This window comes from Festucalex cinctus, chromosome 1 (assembly GCF_051991245.1).
Source record: "Festucalex cinctus isolate MCC-2025b chromosome 1, RoL_Fcin_1.0, whole genome shotgun sequence".
NCBI lineage: Eukaryota > Metazoa > Chordata > Actinopteri > Syngnathiformes > Syngnathidae > Festucalex > Festucalex cinctus.
The window spans coordinates 469,851-491,402 of record NC_135411.1 but is presented as its reverse complement, the minus strand read 5'-3'; the positions used below and the strand labels follow the sequence as shown (position 1 = coordinate 491,402).

The window sequence follows — 21,552 nt, the reverse complement described above, 5'->3', positions numbered from 1 at the left end:
GACAACCATTAACAAGCTCCGGACCTCCAAAATGATGAAGCGGTGTGCCTACGGAGTATGTAAATCGGACTGTGCTAAGGTAAGCTATGCTAACTCTATCGGGCTAACTAGCTAGCTGTAGTGTAGTTTGCTTTCGGGGCAATAACAAAACGATATCAAAGTTATTGTAGTTACTATTAATGAATAAAATATATTACTAGAATGTCACTGCCATCTAAGTTAAGCTTGTTCAGTCAGTGGTTAATGTTAGTTTAATGTCTTCTGTTAGCTTTTGCATTCGTCTAAATGTTGCGAGCTAACGTTAACACAAAGCTTCGTCAAGTTTGGCAAACTTAAGCGTCCTAATAAGTGCCCCGAGCTTATCTTGTTTTCATTTTTCATGCAGCATTTTGTGAACGGACACCCGTCTCCGGAGTATCCCAACCAGCCATATAACCTGAACTACATCCATGGCTAGGGTGACATATTTTTTTTTATGATGGACAAAGAATAACAATGACTGATCTGATGCTTTCAAAGACAAAAAACCCCCACTAATGTTTAGCTAGCTATAAACACCGAGGTTTAGCTAACTTGCTGACCTAACAGTAATCCTCATATTTTAACAATACTAGACTAATATAAGTAAGAAAACTTACCCGGCAGTACAAGAGCACGACTGGTCCATAATGCTGTGCTGGTTGCATCTGAAGTATAGGTCATGGGGTTTTCTCAGATTTAGCGTGCGTCCTGTATGTTTCCCCTTCGCTGGCTAATTTAATATTATGACTATAACCCTCCACTGCATATTGTAAACCTTTTTGCCTCGATCTGGAGGATATTGCACTGGTATTGCTCCAAAAGAAATCACTAATACACGCCGGTGTAAGTCTTCCCGTCACGGCTTGTGCTGTCGGAGGCACCAAGCTTGACGGACTATGCTTACATAGCAACGGTTGCTAAATGTGTGATTGGTCAATGCTCGTTTGGGGGGGGCGGAGTTTGCGAAAGGTCAATTACGGATAAAACTCACCTGACTTTTGGCAGCGATATTCGGCCGAGCAAGAAAAGAAAAAGTGTAGTCAATAGTGCATAGAATTTGCCGGCACTCGACTAGAACTTTTCCTGGCTCAAATCTTAAAAAAAAAAAAAAAAAAAAAAAGACCAGAGACTCTTGGGTGGATTTACAGATTTACAGTCTGAGGTAAAACAGCAAGGATGTTTTAAAAAAAACTGTGCTACTAATAATTCTGGGGTACATTATCACAATTCATTATAATCCACATTTATCCAGATTTCTCCTTACTTTGGAAGCATGTCTTATTTTGGTATATTTGAATTTGATAATAATGTCGATACACAGTTTCATTTGATAAATCTTATGATTATTCTAGCGAAGTTTTACATTCATAAGTCTAAATTTACACATAAGAAACAATCCTTTATTGATTTTTTTTTTGTATCCATGAGAAATTATTTTTTGTCATTGTCTGGTTGTCTGTGTCCAAAAGCTGTAAAAACATATAACTATTGCAAACTTATAATTTATTTATATGATTTTGTATCAAACTATTTTCTTTTCTTTCAGTTATACTATTGATTTTATTTGGTTTAGCTTTTGTATGTTTTAACTTTCCTGGCGTGTTCTATGTTCTAATTGTTTATAGTGTATACAATGATTGTATTATTTCCCCCCCAATAGTTTGTATACTGATTGAGTGAATAGATTTAAAAAAAATAAAAACTAAACTGGGCTACTCGTATGTACAGGAAGTAAACATGTTTCTTCTTATTCGTCCAGTGCAGTTTAAAGGTCTATTTATTTTTCTTATCCAAATGAATCTAGAATTAAACGTATAATTTTATGAGCTTTTTTTTAAATTATTTTTTTTAAGTAAAATTAAATATTAACATTTTCGTGACATGAGATTTGTCCAACTGTGATTGCCGTAGATTTCACGTGGTAGCAGAAGAGCGACTCCATTCCAGGCACGACGCGTTTACGCTCGGCTTCACTATACAAATAATTCAACACGAATTCGTACGGAACGAACTGACACATCGACACTTTGCCCCGTCACTACTTCATTGAAGTCAAACATAATTGCTACGTTTCGTGTCTGGTTCAATCGTATCTCTCGGCCCTCTTTATTTTGCCTTAGCTTAGCTTATTTTAGCTTAGCTTAGCTTAGCTTAGCTTAGCTTGCTAGGCGCCAAAAAACGAGACGCGTTTGCTATCGCCAAATTGGCTCAGCAGACGTCAATCGTGAGCGTAAAGTGTCGTGAATATCGTGTGAAGATGTTCACAATGGCGAAAGTCAAGTACGAAGAGGAGCTTTGTGGAGCACAGGAGGACAACGAGCGACAACGTCAACTGCTGGACGCCGTTTACAAGCAGCCTCGAGTTGTGTTGAACAGAGCAGGTTTGTCACTTGTTTCATCGACACTTTTCAACCATATGTACGTTTTTATGTCTGTAAGGACTCTTCACCGGGTCACTTTGTTACGATACACAGTTAGTTTTTTTCTTCAGTCGGTTTGGTACATTTCTCAGTCGATGAGAATTGGATTTAGCAGAGCTACAACTGAGGCAAAACTAGCCGCCTTTTCTTTTTACGCGGTCAAGTCAGCCGCACTTCATTTTTTCTGTTCGCCCTTTTCTAGGATTTACGGTAGTGTGCTCGAAGAGACGCTGGCGCGGAGAATGTGACCGAGAACAACATTGGGTTTTCAAAATAAAAGATCGGTTTTCAAAAATAAAATTGAATTCAAACGCAGTTTAAAGTATGCTTGGTTTTATTATTATTATTATTATTATTATTATTATTATTATTAACAGTTTAAAAAATGTTTCACAATTTAATTTAACCAATTTAAATTTCACTGGGAATGCACTCTTGTGGGGTGATATTGAGCAATAACATTGATATGTACAGTATTAAGTCAACGGTAATTTAAAATGAAGGAAATGTTGAAATTGAAAAAAAAATATGTGTGTGTCATCGAGCAGACATGCCACTTTGAGGCAGAACTAATTTGGGGTCAATAGGTCATATGACCTAGAAGCTATTAAGCAGAAAATAAGCGGAAGTCTAAAATGAAAAAAAAATAAAAATAAAAGGTGGGCATCATCTATCAGACATGGCACTATGATGCAGCATTGGTTTGGGGTCAATAGGTCACATGGCCTGGAAGCTATTGAGCTAAGAAGCTGAAATTTACAGATACTGAGAAAAAAATTGTTAAAAAATAAGCGGAGGCCTTTTTTTTTTTTTTTTTTTTTTTAAGGCTGTATGCACATGAATATGTACAATTTTCTCTTGTTTCCTACAATATTAGTTGCTTATGTCATGTTGATCAAAACGTATGCTGTGTTGACCCTAGTCTCACACCTTGACTCCGCAACATTTTTGCATTTTTTTTTTTTGCATATTTATTTTTTTTGCACAATGAAAAATGGTTGAACAAGTTACAATACGTCAACCATATTTCTATATATTCCCAGTAGACTTTTTTTTTTTTTTTTTCGAGGCAAATGTTAACTTTTACTAATCAAAAATCAATTCAACCAATGAGCAACCCGTTTTCTGAAATTTGTGTTTTCATCTCTAATATTCTAATATAAATTATGGTGAAAACAGTGCCTCTGGATTGGGAGACCGGGGTGGTGGTCCCCCTTTTTAAGAAGGGGGACCGGAGGGTGTGTTCCAACTATAGAGGGATCACACTCTTCAGCCTCCCTGGTAAGGTCTATTCAGGGGTGCTGGAGAGGAGGGTCCCTCGGGAAGTCGAATCTCGGATTCAGGAGGACCGGTGCGGTTTTCGTCCTGGCCGTGGAACAGTGGACCAGCTCTACACCCTCAGCAGGATCCTTGAGGGTGCGTGGGAGTTCGCTCAACCAGTCCACATGTGTTTTGTGGATTTGGAGAAGGCGTTCGACCGTGTCCCTCGGGGAGTCCTGTGGGAGGTGCTTCGGGAGTACGGGGTACCGGGCCCCCTGATACGGGCGGTTCGGTCCCTGTTTAGTCTGCATTGCCGGCAGTAAGTCGGATTCGTTTCCGGTGAGGGTTGGACTCCGCCAAGGTTGCCCTTTGTCACCGATTCTGTTCATAATTTTTATGGACAGAATTTCTAGGCGCAGCCGAGGCGTTAAGGGGATCCGGTTTGGTGGCCTCAGCATTGCATCTCTGCTCTTTGCAGATGATGTGGTGCTGTTGGCTTCTTCAGGCTGGGATCTCCAACTCTCACTGGAGCGGTTCGCAGCCGAGTGTGAAGCGGTTGGGATGAGGATCCGCACCTCCAAATCCGAGACCATGGTCCTCAATCGGAAAAGGGTGGCGTGTCCTCTCCGGGCTGCTATAAAGGGCCCTCACAGCCCGGGCCACATTGGGGTATTTGCACATTGGGGTACTTGCACGTTGGGGTACTCGCACATTGAGGTACTGGCACATTAGAAGCAAAATTTCTTTAAACATGGCATGATAAACCTTTACATGTGGATTTTCTTTGCCAGGTGTGATGTGTGTGTCAAGCTCAATGGGGTTTGGTGATTGTTAAGATCTGCAAAAATTAGCGTCCTTTTTTATTTTTAGGGAATGAGTTGACCTGATTGGTATTTTTTGCAAAAGTATATATACCCGTCATCGCTCATACTCATTGCACGATGTTGCTTTTATTGTCCATATAGGCTATCAAAAATAAATAAAACAAAATAAAAAAGTACATATGTTTGGATCGGTCTGATACCAGTGAACATCTTGAGTAGTGGAAAAAGTAAAAGAATATTCATAAATTACTTAGTTATTACACTTACAATGAGTTCACAAATTTTGTACAAAATACCGTAAGTGTTTTTTTTTTTTTTTTTATGCCTTAAGGACTAGGTGACGCTGTATTTATAACTGAATTTTGTCACAGAGATACCTTCACGCCTTGACTATAAATATCCATGTCAAGTGTGGGATTTTTTGAAGCATGCACCGGGGAGTTATTAAGTACATCCTTCATTCACGATACTGCTTTTAACGTCCATAGAGGCTATCAAAAATAAATAAAACTAAATAAAAAATACTTATGTTTGGATAGGTCTGATGCCAGTGAACATTTTGAGTGGTGGAAAGTAAAAGAATATTCATAAATGACTTAGTTATCACACTGAGAATGAGTTTACAATTTTTGTAAAAATACCGTAAGTGGGGTATTTATTTTATTTTTTTTCATGCCTCAAGGGCTAGGTGGCGCTGCATATATAACTGAATGTTGTCATAGAGATAGCTTCAGGCCTTGACTATAAACATACATGTCAAGTTTGGGATTTTTTGGAGCGTGTACAGGGGAGTTATTAAGCATATCCTTTTTCAGTGCAAAACACAAATTTTGATGTCCCGCCCTCATCATATAGTATTTCGAAAAGTCAAGATTTTTCCCCCTGTCGTTGGCTCAGGTCTTGACATGGTCCAGGTCAAGTCTTAACTCAGTCGGATGAAACGTGTAGGAGAAGTGGGCAAAAGTATGCCCCCTGTAAATGTGCAAAAATCGTAAAAAATGGGACATTCAAAAATTCGTAGCTCACTTCCTGTTCATTTTAGCATATGGGTCCAAGAGACTTGTTTGTAGGTCTAGGGCTCCCTCATACACCTAAAAATATTCGTCGTTCTTGCTTAAACGTACAACCGGGGCTGCGTCGTTAAAAATTTCTAGGGGGCGCTATTGAGTCATTTTTGTAAAAATAGCACAATCAACAATAAAATATTGCTCATTTTACCAGGCCAGATGTGTGTGCCAAGTTTCATGAGTTTCTGTGCATGTTTAGACCCTCAAAACCGACGTTGTTTTCTTGGCGAACAGCGCTTAGCCACGCGCACAGCAATTCGCGAAAACTCACAAACTTCGTGTTGTGACATCATGAAGGCCGAAACCCTCATCTGAGCAAATCTGAGGTAGGTCCAGTTAACGCGTTTGGACAAAAACGTAGAATAAAATTCGTAAGAAAAAAAATGCCACTAGGTGGCGCTATCAGTTAGATGAAATATAAGTTCGTAGATGTCTTTAGGGCTGGACTCTCATCAAATGTGTGAAATTTTGAGAAGATAGGATCATCTCGGTCAAGTTAATGCAGCTTATATAGTCACGAAAAATCTTCAGACTTTGCGGCACCGTAACGGCCACGCCCTTTGGCAAAAAGTTACAATATTCGGTGTGGGGCATGATCAACATCTTAAGGCTTTTCTGACCAATTTTCAACTGGATCCCTTCAACGAGCTCGGCACAGTAGCTAAAAACGTAAAGTATGACATTTATTGTTACCACTAGGTGGCGCTATATGTATAACTGAATATTATCATATAGATGTTTTCAGGCCGTGACTATTACGTTGCATGAGAAGTTTGAGATTTTTTGGAGCTTGAACATGGGAGTTATTAAGCATTTGCTCTTTCTGGACAAATGAAATTTTAAAGGCAATATTTGATGCCCCGCCCCCGTTATATAGTATTTCGAAAAGGCAAGATTTTTTGCCCAGTTGTTCTCTCAGGTCTTGAGATGATAAATGCCAAGTTTGAAGTGAATTGGATGAAAAATGTTTGCAAAGGGGGGAAAAGTATGACCACAGTGAATGTGCCAAAATAGGCCAAAATTGGACATTAAAAAATTCATAGCTCACTTCCTGTACATTTTAGGAAATGGCTTCCACTGACTTTTTTTGTGCGTCTCAGGGTGCTACATGTGCGTGACAATTTTCGTAGCTCTAGGTCAAATGGGCCGGGAATGGTTTTTATTTTTCTACGCTAGGGGGCGCTATAGAGTCGCATTGTTATGACAACTACAAAATATCAAATTTTTCGCCGGGCCCGAAGAGACTGCAAAGTTTGGTGAGTTTTTGTAAATGTTTAGGCCCTCAAAAATGCGATCGTTTACGGAGAAGAAGAAGAAGAAGAAGAATTCTTACAAAAACAAGAGGGACCTCGCTGAGGTCGCTGCTCGGGCCCTAATTAAATCAATTACAACCACAGTGCAGGCTATGTTAAAAAAAAAAAAAGTGACAAAAAACACTGACACTCATTCACATTGTTTTTTGTGCAAATGTTCCAATGGTGGTTGAGGGGATGGGGTGGGTGGGGAGATGATCGATACTGGCTTCCACCGTGTAAGTGACACGGGCTCGGAAGCATTTGTTTGTGTGTGTTGAATGTGTTGTGTGTGTGTGTGTGTGTGTGTGTGTGTGTGTTGGGGGCGGGGTCGATATATCTATACATGGCTTTATGTATCGATATTGGGATATGAAAAGGCGTATCTATACGATATCGATATATCAATATTTTGAACCCAGCCCAAGTTAATTCAATTGAAATAGAAAGGGTGTATGAAAACAAATTCCTTGTAGTAGTTATTGATGATAAATTATTTTGGAAGCCACACATAGAAATTGTTAAAAGGAAAATGTCAAAAATCATAGGGATACTCTATAAAACTAATGATGTCCTGAACATGAACTCATTATATACATTATACAGTTCATTATTCTTACAATATCTGACCTATTGTGTGAAAATCTGGGCAAATGCATGTCAAACAAATATCAGCTCTGTTTTCAAATTGCAAAAGAGAGCTATAAGAATTATTAATTAATCAAAATATACTGAATCAACCGGGGTGGTGGTCCCCCTTTTCAAGAAGGGGGACCGGAGGGTGTGTTCCAACTACAGAGGGATCACACTCCTCAGCCTCCCTGGTAAGGTCTATTCAGGGGTGCTGGAGAGGAGGGTCCGTCGGGAGGTCGAATCTCGGATTCAGGAGGAGCAGTGTGGTTTTCGTCCTGGCCGTGGAACAGTGGACCAGCTCTACACCCTCCGCAGGATCCTCGAGGGTGCGTGGGAGTTCGCTCAACCAGTCCACATGTGTTTCGTGGATTTGGAGAAGGCGTTCGACCGTGTCCCTCGGGGAGTTCTGTGGGGGGTGCTTCGGGAGTACGGGGTGCCGGGCCCCTTGTTACGGGCTGTTCGGTCCCTGTACGACCGTTGCCAGAGTTTGGTCCGCATTGCCGGCAGTAAGTCGGATTCGTTTCCGGTGAGGGTTGGACTCCGCCAAGGTTGCCCTTTGTCACCGATTCTGTTCATAACTTTTATGGACAGAATTTCTAGGCGCAGCCGAGGCGTGGAGGGGTTCCGGTTTGGTGGCCTCAGCATTGCATCTCTGCTCTTTGCAGATGATGTGGTGCTGTTGGCTTCATCAGGCCGGGGCCTCCAGCTCTCACTGGAGCGGTTCGCAGCCGAGTGTGAAGCGGCTGGGATGAGGATCAGCACCTCCAAATCTGAGACCATGGTCCTCAGTCGGAAAAGGGTGGAGTGTAGTCTTCAGGTCGGGGATGAGATCCTGTCCCAAGTGGAGGAGTTCAAGTATCTTGGGGTCTTGTTCACGAGTGAGGGTGGGATGGAGCGGGAGATCGACAGGCGGATCGGTGCAGCGTCTGCAGTGATGCGGACTCTGTATCGGTCCGTCGTGGTGAAGAAAGAGCTGAGCCAAAAGGCACAGCTCTCGATTTACCGGTCGATCTACGTTCCAACCCTCACCTATGGTCACGAGCTGTGGGTCGTGACCGAAAGAACAAGATCCCGGATACAAGCGGCCGAAATGAGTTTCCTCCGCAGGGTGTCCGGGCTCTCCCTTAGAGATAGGGTGAGAAGCTCGGTCATCCGGGAGGGACTCAGAGTCGAGCCGCTGCTCCTCCACGTTGAGAGGAGCCAGCTGAGGTGGCTCGGGCATCTGGTTCGGATGCCTCCTGGACGCCTCCCTGGTGAGGTGTTCCGGGCATGTCCCACTGGCGGGAGGCCCCGGGGACGACCCAGGACACGCTGGAGAGACTATGTCTCTCGGTTGGCCTGGGAACGTCTCGGGATCCCGCCGGAGGAGCTGGTTGAAGTGGCTGGGGAGAGGGAAGTCTGGGTTTCCCTCCTGAAGCTGCTGCCCCCGCGACCCGATCCCGGATAAGCGGAAGAAGATGGATGGATGGATACTGAATCAACACATCCATTATTTATTAAATACAATGAAATTTTATGACTTGTTTGATTTTAAATTAGCACCAAATTAGACACAGTCCTTATGATATAAGGGGTGCACATGTCTATAAAAACAAAACAAAAAAACAAGAACAAATATTAAGCAAAGGTGTGTATCTGTTAGGTGTTAATTTGTGGAATCATTTGGGAATTGCCCTGAAAGGATGTGACTCACTTGTTGAGTTTAAAAAAAAAATGTTTAAAAGTTTAAAAAAAATACTTGTGTATAGATTTGTTATTCATTCACTCATGTGGCCCATGTGATAAACTTCAATATAAAATACATAACATCACAATAAATTAACTTTACCAAACCATGTGTATCTTGTGTCTCGCAGATGTCAGTGAAAAATATATTTTTCCTGAGCGGCAGGAGCCAGAGTTCCCTGGCGTGAAACAGGAGGAGGACTTGGAGCCTCTGCAAGTTAAAGAAGAGCAGCAGCAACAGCCTCCCAACATCAAAAAAGAGGAGCAGCTGCCACCATACATTGAAGAGGAGGAGCACTTCACAGAGTTGCCCGTGACTGGTGTCCATTTGAAGACTGAAGATGAATGTCAATATGAAGAGAACAAAGGGGCGGAGTCTCCAAGCAGACAACAAATGACAAATGATGACAGCCGGTTAGCTCTTATGTCAGATGGTGAAGACGCGTCACACGCTGCTCACACTGCTGACGATGAACAGTGTGACGATGATGTGACATGTCACACTGATGGCAAACGGTGGAAATGTTCTCAGTGTGGAAAAACCTTTGGTTCCAAGTCTCAATTGAGAAGACACGCGATGGGCCACACTGGTCATAAACCCTTTACTTGCACAGTTTGTGGTCGAAGTTTCTCTAGGAAGGAAACTTTATCAACGCACACGCAAACCCACACCGGAGAGAAGCCTTTTGCTTGCTCAGTTTGTGGTCAAAATTTTGCTCAGAGGGAACACTTAAAAACACACACACGAACCCACACTGGAGAGAACCCTTTTGCTTGCTCAGTTTGTGGTCAAAGTTTTTCTTCCAAGGGATACTTAAAAACACACACAAGAACCCACACGGGAGAGAAGCCTTTTGCTTGCTTGGTTTGTGGTCAAAAATTTGCTTTCAAGGGATACTTAAAAATACACACAAGAACCCACACTGGAGAGAAGCCCTTTGCTTGCACAGTTTGTGGTCGAAGTTTCTCTAGGAAGGAAACTTTAACAACGCACACGCGAACCCACACCGGAGAGAAGCCTTTTGCTTGCTCAGTTTGTGGTCAAAATTTTGCTCAGAGGGAACACTTAAAAACACACACAAGAACCCACACCGGAGAGAAGCCTTTTGCTTGCTCAGTTTGTGGTCAAAATTTTGCTCAGAGGGAACACTTAAAAATCCACACACGAACCCACACTGGAGAGAAGCCCTTTGCTTGCTCAGTTTGTGGTCAAAATTTTGCTCAGAGGGTACACTTAAAAACACACACAAGAACCCACACTGGAGAGAAGCCCTTTGCTTGCTCAGTTTGTGGTCAAAAATTTTCTTCCAAGGGATACTTAAAAACACACACAAGAACCCACACGGGAGAGAAGCCCTTTGCCTGCTTGGTTTGTGGTCAAAAATTTGCTTTCAAGGGATACTTAAAAATACACACAAGAACCCACACTGGAGAGAAGCCCTTTGCCTGCTCCGTTTGTGGTAAGAAATTTCGTGAAAAGGAAAGTTTAAAAATACACACAAGAACCCACACTGGAGAGAAGCCCTTTGCTTGCTCAGTTTGTGGTCAAAAATTTTCTTCCAAGGGATACTTAAAAACACACACAAGAACCCACACGGGAGAGAAGCCCTTTGCCTGCTTGGTTTGTGGTCAAAAATTTTCTTCCAAGGGATACTTAAAAATCCACACAAGAACCCACACTGGAGAGAAGCCTTTTGCTTGCTCAGTTTGTGGTAAAAAAATTTACTGCTAATGAAACGTTAAAAAGACACACAAAGACCCACACTGATGAGAAACCATTTTCTTGCTCAGTTTGTGGTCAAAAATTTGCTTTCAAGGGAAACTTAAAAATACACACAAGAACCCACACTGGAGAGAAGCCTTTTGCTTGCTCAGTTTGTGGTCGAATTTTCTCTCAGAAGGTATCCTTAAAAATCCACACACGAACCCACACTGGAGAGAAGCCTTTTGCTTGCTCAGTTTGTGGTCAAAATTTTGCTCAGAGGGTACACTTAAAAACACACACAAGAACCCACACTGGAGAGAAGCCCTTTGCTTGCTTGGTTTGTGGTCAAAATTTTTCTTCCAAGGGATACTTAAAAATCCACACAAGAACCCACACTGGAGAGAAGCCTTTTGCTTGCTCAGTTTGTGGTCAAAGATTCCCAACAAAGGGCAACGCTGAGAGGCACAAGTGTGCTGGTGAGAAAAGCAGTTGATGAATGAAGCTTGATATGATCTCATTTAGGAATTGACGTTTAAAATGGTGCAGAAATTTCTACCGCTAAATGAATGATTGATCTGTGTACTTGTATCGTGTGTTGTGTCTTAGCCTATTTTGAAATTGAGTTTGTTTTGAAAACGTAACATCAACCTGACAAGTGGCTGCAGATTATAACTGACGGCTATAATCTGTCATCTGTACATGTAAATGTCCGTTCATATGTAGTTTGCCTTATATTCATATTAAAAGGCTGTTGTTGAACACATTATTTTAGGTTAATTAATTATGCACAGATTAGTGTGTCAAAAAAATAACGCAACTGATCGCGAGTCTGATTGCAGACCGCAGACTGGGAACGGAACGCCCACGGAACGGAACGCCCACGGAACGGAACGCCCCTATGCTCTTGATTGACGGAAAGTGACGCTGCTGTCGTGATCCAGTAGTGTTGTTCTCAACTTCTCTGCAGCGAGCGGTCGCCACGAGAACTACGAAACGAAATTATTCCATCCATTATCACAACCTCTTAGTTCTCAAAAAGTTCCCGGGGACGACACGAAATAATTTGTAAAATGACGAGTCGGGAGCAGAAAGTAAGTGGACATGTATTTTATTTAATGAACATTAGCACATAGGTCGCTAAAGAAAAGTTCGTTTCCCGCACAGAAAGTTTGAAAAATGAATTGAAATGATTTAGTGGAACACAATGTTTTTCTTCCATATCTCTCTCGTTGAATTCCAATTGTTATTTCGCATGGAACAATAGTTTGAACCTGTGTACCGTACAATATGCTGACCTAAAAGTAGTAACTTGCAAATGGGGAATCCACCGTGACGCTGTACGTAATGCAAAATGGTGTAAGCCCAATACGTCACATATTTGCAGCAGATAGGCCTGTATAGCGTAGCTACGTAATTAATTACCATTAATGTATCGATGGGATTTGAATAATAACATAATTTTACTCTGTTGTGGCATGAACGTTAAGAAATCTTTACATGAGTCCAGTTTTTTCTATTTCTGTTGGTATGTTTTTGGATTGTAATTGGCCAATTCTACAGTCGGATGACAAAAGATTTATACAAATAAAATGTGTTCTAATTTGCACTCAGCTTCATCGAACCGTCTATAAAGATGGACACCTACCAGCACCCATTTTGGAAGGCTTGAACCGATACAGATGCAGCATTTGTGCCAAAGGTGGAGAGTTTGCATATGTTGTGGCACATCTGCAAACTCAAGATAAGACGGCAGTTTGTCATGAAGGTATGTTGTAGTTTGAAGACCACTATAATCAATTTAAATTTTGTCAATATGGCAATTCTTTCTTAGTTGCCATGGTAAGCAATTTTTATAAATATGAAAAAGAATGTATTGTTAGTTTTATGAATGATGAATACATTTCGCTACAACCTAAAAAGTACTCACTGATACTGATGCCAAGTAATGGATGCCACTAGTACTCTATATAGAAAATTACAATTAAACAAATGACACAGACTTTTAAAGAAAGACCTTTCAAATTTGAAAAGCTTTTTCTAACCTAATGCACAGAAATAAGGCTGGCTCGCATTTCCAGAAAGAGGAAAATAGATGAGAATGCCAAGGTAAGAATAATGGACAGAATTTTCCAAACCCCAATTAATCTATGCAAATTGTCATTGTAGTGTATACATGTCCAAAACATATAATTAATCCCATTCCCTTGAACTTAAGGAGGAACGTCCGATGTCAGCAACCAAGGTCAAGAAGCCTTCTGCAGAGAGAGTGGTCGCTTCCATCTGTCAGGCATGCATGCAACAATTTTTATTTATGTATTTTACACTTTGGAGGTGAAGCACAGTTATGAACTGATGATATACACTCACTGGCTAGTCAAACAGAACTACACAGAGTAGAGACTTTAATATTGCATCTTTATCAGAGAATCATGTGGCTCTGACATTTATACAATATAAACAAATTATGTGAAAGCTACAAAAACATGCTGATAAGGAATTCTTCATTGCACTTCTCTTGTTCCAAGAAGATAATGATGATCATATTGATGATGAAGACAAGTCTATTTTTAGTTTATGCGGTTATGTTCACAGCTACCAGAGGAGATTTTACGATCCATCCTGATTCTTGCTGTCCTCAATGATGGCGAAGGCGCAATCCACGTGCTGGCCCTGACATGCACCCGATTCTGGATGATCATCAGATAAGAATCATTTCGTAGGGAAGCACATTTTCAGTGGCTAGACAGTAAGTTGTGAGGGAGTGGGGATCATGAGGATAAGTGGTTAAGATCATGGATGGGTGGACACAAAAAAAAATAATTCTGTCTGTCTGTCTATCTATCTGACAGCTAAGGCTGTTTGAAAGCACTATATACATAAGATGACTTGACTGTCTGTCTGTATGTCTGTCTATCTACCAGGTGTCGTCAACTGGAGTGCATTTTCACCCGATTTAAAAAAGATGTACAGGATCCCCTATTGCCTCACCCCTTGCATCCAATGCAATTCTATATTTAAAGAATATAGAGGGTTCTGGGGACATGGAAAAAGAGGCGAACTCATTGGTTTTTATTCAGATTACAACATTCACAGACGCTGCAGCAACTGCATAAATTGATGTCACAAAATAAATGTGATTTGGAAAACAAAAAAATGGGAGTGGTTATTTGAAGTTACAGAAGCATGTACATTACATAATGCTTACATGTATCATAAAATCATGTTTGGAGAGGAATTTAAAAAGAAAATGATGAAGTAGGCTACTTTTTGTCATAAATATACCACCTAGTATTGCTTGTTGTAGGCCTTTATGGAAAAATATATTTTAAAGATGGCTAACAAAAAATAACATTTTGTATGTATATCACAATTAAACCAGCTTTAAAATACTATTTCCACCTCATAATTTTGTGGAAATAGTCTTTTTCATATGTGCTACGTTTGTGTGTTTGTTGCAATAAAGTTTAGTTTGTCGCGCCATTAATTGCATTAAGTTGCTATTCTGTTTCTAAATAGTCTGTAATCTCCTGGCACTCTTAGCACCTGTCCATAGACCAACTCGGCCGACGAACACTGCAGGTCCTCCTTAGGTGCAGTACGAAGGCCCAGCATGATCCAGGGTAGCTTGTCGACCCAATTACCTTCAGAAAGACCAGCGCGCAAAGCGGCTTTCATCGAACGATGGAACCGTTCGCACAGCCCATCAGCCTGAGGGTGATAAGCGCAGGTGCGGTGTAGCTTGACCCCGAGGCCCTCAGCAAACCTCTGACGTGAACTGCGCACCCCTGTCGGACGAGAGGTCCGCCGGCGGTCCAAACCGAGCGACCCAGGTCCCGATAAACGCCCGGGCCACGTCACTGGTCGATATGAAGGTCAGGGGAACGGCCTCTGGCCAGCGGGTCGTCCTGTCCACCATCGTCAGGAGGTAGGTGAAGCCCTGGGAAGGAGGAAGCGGACCTACGATGTCGACGTTGACATGGTCAAACTTCCTCACAACAAAAGTCTCCAAAGGCGCCTTGGTGTGACGGTGGACCTTGGCTCGCTGACAAGCCACGTATGAATCGACCCAGGCCCGTACATCTTTCTTCAACCCAGACCAGGCGAACTTCTGAGCCACCAACCTCGACGATGCCTTCCTGCCGGGGTGTGAGAGACCATGCACCATGTCGAAGGCGGCCCTCTGCCAACCAGAGGGCACCAGCGGTCTAGGCCGGCCCAAGGAGACGTCACACCACAGCTCGACCCCGGAGTCGTCGACCGCCACCCTTTCAACTTGCAACCCGGTGTCGGAGCTCCGAAGCAACTGGGTGCCACGATCGGAAGCCTGGTCGGCCGCCATCCGGGAAAAGTCGAGGCCCAGCTGTACCGTGTTGACGACTGCCCTGGACAGACCATCCGCGACCACGTCGTCCTTGCCAGCGATATGTCGGATGTCCGTGGTGTGTTCAGATATGAACGACAACTGGCGCTGTTGCCGCGCGGACCACGGCTCGGACAACTTCGACATGGAGAAGGTGAGCGGCTTGTGATCGACGAAGACCGTGAACTCACGGCCCTCCAGGATGAAGCGGAAGTGGCGGATCGCCAGCCAGACAGCAAGGAGCTCCCTGTCGAACGTGCTGTACTTGCGCTCCCGAGGGACTAACCGGCGGCTGAAAAAGGCGAGCGGCTGCCACGCACCTTCGACGCGCTGCTCCAAAACGGCCCCGACGGCAAAATCAGATGCGTCAGTAGTGAGGGCGATCGGGGCATCCGGGCGCGGGTGGGCCAACAAGGCCGCTTGGGACAGCGCGGCTTTCGTCTCTTCAAAAGCCTTGACTCTCACATCGGTCCAGTCGACCGCACGGTTAGGAGCCACACCCTTAAGTGCGTCGTAAAGCGGGTGCATCACATGGCGGATGAACCTGTGGTAAAAAGTCACCATCCCGAGGAACTCGTGGAGACCCTGGGCCGTCTGAGGTCGAGGAAAAGCGGCAACAGCTTCCACTTTTGCCAGGAGCGGGGTGGCGCCGTCCTCATTGATGAGGTGGCCGAGGTATTGGATGGAGGGCACACCAAAGACACATTTAGCTCGGTTAATAATCAGTCCAGCCTGGCTGAGCTTGGAGAAAAGCTGCCGGAGGTGTGAAAGGTGTTCCCCGATGGAGGAGCTGGCCACCAGGATGTCATCCAAGTAGACGAAGAGGAACGGCATGTCCCGGAGAACAGAGTCCATGAGACGCTGAAAAGACTGGGCCGCGTTTTTAAGGCCGAATGGCATCCTGAGAAACTCGAACAGTCCGAAAGGTGTTATCACAGCAGTCTTAGGCACATCGGCGGGGCGTACCGGAACTTGGTGATAGCCCCGTACCAAGTCCACCTTGGAAAACACCTTCGCACCTGCCAGGTGGGCAGAGAAGTCCTGTATGTGCGGGACCGGATAGCGATCGTGCGTCGTGGCATCATTGAGGCGGCGATAGTCTCCACACGGTCGCCAGCCGCCGTCCGACTTTGGAACCATGTGGAGAGGCGAGGCCCACGGGCTGTCCGAACGACGAATTATGCCAAGGCGTTCCATGTTGGCGAATTCGGACTGAGCTGTGGCCAATCTATCAGGGTTGAGGCGTCGGGCCTTAGCATGAACCGGCGGGCTCACGGTCTCGATGTGGTGCTCGACTCCATGCTTGGTAGAAGTGGCTGCAAATGTAGGCGTGGTCAGGCTGGGGAATTCTCCAAGAAGCCGCGTGAACACGCCGTCATCTGAGAGCGGGCTGGCAAGGCCCTCAAACGTCTCCACATCACACCCACAAACAACAGTGGAAAACGTCACAGCGTCCAACAGGCGGCCATTTTTAACATCCACCAGTAGACTGTGGGCACACAAAAAGTCCGCGCCAAGAAGGGGAAAAGAAATGTCCGCAGTGACAAAGTCCGCAGTGACAAAGTCCCAAGTGAACCGGCGCTCCCCAAAACATACATCCACTGTCTTAGTGCCGTAGGTCCGGATAGGTGCATCGTTGGCCGCTGACAGGTGCGGGCCGTGAGTGCCCCCGGCAGCATCTTCAGCCGAGGCAGGCAACACGCTTCTGCGGGCGCCAGAGTCACAAAGGAATTTGAGTCTGGAGAGGGTGTCCGTGACAAACAGCAGCCGGCACTCTGCGCCCCCACTCACACCTGCAACTGAGTGGAGGCGTTGCCGTTTTCCGACGCAACAAAGGAGCAAGGGGCGCGGCACCTCTTCGCCTTGGTTCCAAAACGTGCGTGAAAATAGCATAAGCCAGGGGCTGATCGGCCATCCACGGCAGAGCGTACCTTATGAGGTGCAGTTGCGGCCGCCGGGACTGGGAAGGCGAAAATTGTTACATAGAAAGATAAAATGTGCAAAATGCACGAGCATATGGCGTGTTAGCTCGCATGGAGCTGTGGTGGTTTGATCTCGGGTTGAGTTAGCAACAAAAAAAGGAAAAAAAAAAAAAAAAAAGAGTAGGACTTTTGCGTCAATCATTTCAGTGATAACACTGTTCAACAAAAAAATTTTAATCGCAGATGGCTTTGTGTGTCTGAACGTATTCTCGACGCTTATTTGGGGAAAATTGCAAGGTGGCTTTATTTCTATTTCATACACAAGGCAACTCAATGTGCTTCACACAAGCAAATACACAACACCTACAAACATCAACAAACAACCATTAACAACATTTAGAAGCAAACAAAAATAACTTCCTAAATTACGTACAAAAAAAACATACATTGACATTTAAACACATTAACAGCAAACATTTAATATTTACAGGTTGAGTAGTTTTGAAAGCATTACATTTACACTTTTAAGATGCACTGACACTTTTACAGCACACCAGTCTCACTTCCCTTCATTTTTTGAAGCTTCAAAGATGGCTGCTTTTGTCACCAGCACACTCGTGTCTCTCAGCAAGCTTTTTACAAGAGAATCTTTTAGCACAAACACTGCAACTGAATGGTTCCTTCCCACCATGTCTTCTTGTGTGCTTTCTTAAATTTGACATGGAAGAGAAGCTTTTTCCACAATCTGAGCAGGAATACGGTTTCTCTCCATTGTGTGTTTTTGCATGTGCTGTTAAAGAATTGGTGGAAGCAAAGCTTTCCACACATTTTGTGCATGAATATGGTTTCTGTCCCGTGTGTGTGTTCTTATGTGGCTTCTTAATTCAGACTTGGCAGGGAAGCTTTTGCCACAGGCTGAGCAAGAAAAAGGTTTTTCCCCAGTGTGTGTTCTTGAATGTAATGTTAAATGTGACTTCTGAGAGAAGCTTTTGCCACAGTGGGTACAAGCAAAAAGTTTTTTTCCAGTGTGTCTTCTTGTATGTATCGTTAAGTCTGACTTCGAAGAGAAGCTTTTACCACAGTCTGAGCAAGAAAAAGGTTTCTCGCCACTATGGATTCTTGTATGTGTTGTTAAATCAGACTTCCGAAAGAAGTTTTTGCCACAATCTAAACAAGAAAAAGGTTTTTCCCCAGTGTGTCTTCTTGTATGTGTTGTTAAATCTGACTTCCAAAAGAAGCTTTTGCCACAATCTAAACAAGAAAAAGGTTTTTCCCCAGTGTGTCTTCTTGTATGTGTTGTTAAATCTGACTTCCAAAAGAAGCTTTTGCCACAATCTAAACAAGAAAAAGGTTTTTCCCCAGTGTGTGTTCTTGTATGTGTTGTTAAATCTGACTTCCGAAAGAAGTTTTTGCCACAATCTGAGCAAGAAAAAGGTTCCTCGCCAGCGTGTCTTCTTGTATGTATTGTGAAATCTGACTTCCAAGAGAAGCTTTTGCCACAATCTAAACAAGAAAAAGGTTTTTCCCCAGTGTGTCTTCTTGTATGTGTTGTTAAAGCTGACTTCTGAGAGAAGCTTTTGCCACAGTCTGAGCAAGAAAAAGGTTTCTCGCCACTATGGATTCTTTTATGTGTTGTTAAATGTGACTTCCAAGAGAAGCTTTTGCCACAATCTAAACAAGAAAAAGGTTTTTCCCCAGTGTGTCTTCTTAAGTGAATTTTCAAACTTCCTTTTGAACTCAATGTTTTCCCACAGTGAGAACATTCGCAGGATTTGTCGTCAGTGTGACACGACCTATCATCAGCAGCATGTTCATCATTACCATCCAGATTATCATCATTATCATCATCATCATAAGAAGAAAGGGACATTATGTCATCACTTTTTGCTTGTGATGGTCCCCAGTGGTCTGCATCACTTTCTGGAATCATGTTTTGAGGATTTAAGATCCTGTTTGGAGGCTCCGCCCCTCTGCCCTCCTCACTCTCACCCTTGACTTCATCTTCACTCTTTAAAGGGGCGAAGGTCATTGGTGACTTCATCCTCAACCTCCTCCTCTTTGACACGAACTGGCTTTTCTTCCTCTTCGATGTAAGGATGTTCTTCCTCCTCTTTAACATTCGGAGGCTTCATGTCCTCTTGGTCAGGACGAAGATATTTCTCAGCGACGTCTGCAGGACACAAGAAGACAAACACACATTTGGGTTGGTCAAGTCAAATTTCAAGCGTGAGATGATGTGCATTGTTGTTTCTACAGTGCACCTCGACTTGGGGCCACCGCACACTCGGATTGGCCCATCCCAAAAAAACAAAAAGAAAAAGGAAAAAAAAAGTATTGGCCTTGTTAAAAATCTGACAGCCGATATAAGGTCAAATCTAAAACCATTTTAATCTCTCTATTGATTCAAGTCGACTAAATTGAGTTGAGCTGATATTGTCCATCCGCATACATTTCAACTTTTACATAGAAAATTAAAACACCTATTTGTAACCATAGTTAGGCTGGAAGACCCCTACTTCCACATGATTCATCCCATTCTCATCTTTCAATTTAAACATATTCCAAATATTCACGCCTTACCCACAATTCACTATTTTGTACCCTACGCCTGCCCTCAGCGGCAGCCATCTTGGCCAATTGATTTGGTACACCAGGGATTCTCGCCAGGAAATGCCCCGGCTTGAATAGGAAGTGACCTCATTTCAACAGGAAATGACTTGTTTTCAACAGGAATGACCTGGAAGTGACCTGATTTCAATAGGAAGTGACCTGTTGATTTGAACAGGAAGTTACCCAGAAATGGCCTAAAATCAACAGGAAGTGACCTGATTTCAACAGGAAATGACCCGGAAATGGCCTAAAATCAACAGAAAGTGACCCAGAAGTGGCATCAAATCAACAGGAAGCAACACGATTTCAACAGGAAGTGACCTGATTTCAATAGGAAGTGACCCGGAAATGGCATTAAATGAACAGGAAGTGACCCAGAAGTGGCTTCAAATCAACAGTAAGTGACACAATTTCAACAGAAAGTGACCTGATTTCAATAGGAAATGACCTGAAATCAACAGGAAGTGACACAATTTCAACAGAAAGTGACCTGCTTTCAATATGAAGTGACCTGAAATCAACAGGAACTGACTTGTTTTCAACAGGAAGTGACCCAGAAGTGACCTGATTTCAATAGGAAGTGACCTGTTGATTTGAACAGGAAGTTACCCAGAAATGGCCAAAAATCAACAGGAAGTGACCTGATTTCAACAGGAAATGACCCGGAAATGGCCTAAAATCAACAGAAAGTGACCCAGAAGTGGCATCAAATCAACAGGAAGCAACACGATTTCAACAGGAAGTGACCTGATTTCAATAGGAAGTGACCCGGAAATGGCATTAAATGAACAGGAAGTGACCCAGAAGTGGCTTCAAATCAACAGTAAGTGACACAATTTCAACAGAAAGTGACCTGATTTCAATAGGAAATGACCTGAAATCAACAGGAAGTGACACAATTTCAACAGAAAGTGACCTGCTTTCAATATGAAGTGACCTGAAATCAACAGGAACTGACTTGTTTTCAACAGGAAGTGACCCAGAAGTGACCTGATTTCAATAGGAAGTGACCTGTTGATTTGAACAGGAAGTTACCCAGAAATGGCCAAAAATCAACAGGAAGTGACCTGATTTCAACAGGAAATGACCCGGAAATGGCCTAAAATCAACAGAAAGTGACCCAGAAGTGGCATCAAATCAACAGGAAGCAACACGATTTCAACAGGAAGTGACCTGATTTCAATAGGAAGTGAGCAGGAAATGGCATAAAATGAACAGGAAGTCACTCAGAAGTGGCTTTAAATCAACAGGAAGTGACACAATTTCAACAGGAAGTGACACAATTTCAACAGAAAGTGACCTGATTTCAATAGGAAGTGACCTGAAATCAACAGGAACTGACATGTTTTCAACAGGAAGTGACCCGGAAGTGACCTGATTTCAATAGGAAGTGACCTGGAAGTGACTTAGAATCAACAGGAAGTGGCCCGATTTCAACAGGAAGTGACCTATCAATAGGAAGTAGTCAAATTTCAACAGGAAGTGACCTATCAATAGGAAGTAGTCCAATTTCAACAGGAAGTGGCCCGATTTCAACAGGAAGTGACCTACCAATAGGAAGTAGTCCAATTTCAACAGGAAGTGGCCCGATTTCAACAGGAGGTGACCTATCAATAGGAAGTAGTCCAATTTCAACAGGAAGTGACCTGATTTCAACAGAAAGTGAGCCTTACTCCAGTCCTCAATCTTTCCTCCATTAATTTGTAACTCCCT

General features: G+C 43.2%; 1 protein-coding gene across 1 annotated transcript; it reads left to right on the top strand.

The window, feature by feature from the left end:
* Positions 1 to 1,942: 1,942 nt before the first annotated feature.
* Positions 1,943 to 11,440, top strand: LOC144006185 (uncharacterized). Its single transcript, XM_077504908.1, has 4 exons — positions 1,943 to 2,402; positions 9,374 to 9,797; positions 10,386 to 10,951; positions 11,118 to 11,440. The coding sequence occupies exons 1-4, from the start codon at positions 2,279 to 2,281 to the stop codon at positions 11,438 to 11,440; spliced, it is 1,437 nt and encodes a 478-aa protein (XP_077361034.1). The 5' UTR covers positions 1,943 to 2,278.
* The last annotated feature ends 10,112 nt before the right edge of the window (positions 11,441 to 21,552 follow it).

Bases quoted from the DNA above. Each gene is read 5' to 3' on its own strand.
- LOC144006185 (XM_077504908.1), top strand. From the start codon at position 2,279: ATGTTCACAATGGCGAAAGTCAAGTACGAAGAGGAGCTTTGTGGAGCA. The intron at 9,798-10,385 runs GTCTCAATTGAG...TTTTGCTCAGAG, and splicing joins GGAAAAACCTTTGGTTCCAA to GGAACACTTAAAAATCCACA. The intron at 10,952-11,117 runs GTGGTAAAAAAA...TTGCTTGCTCAG, and splicing joins GCCTTTTGCTTGCTCAGTTT to TTTGTGGTCGAATTTTCTCT.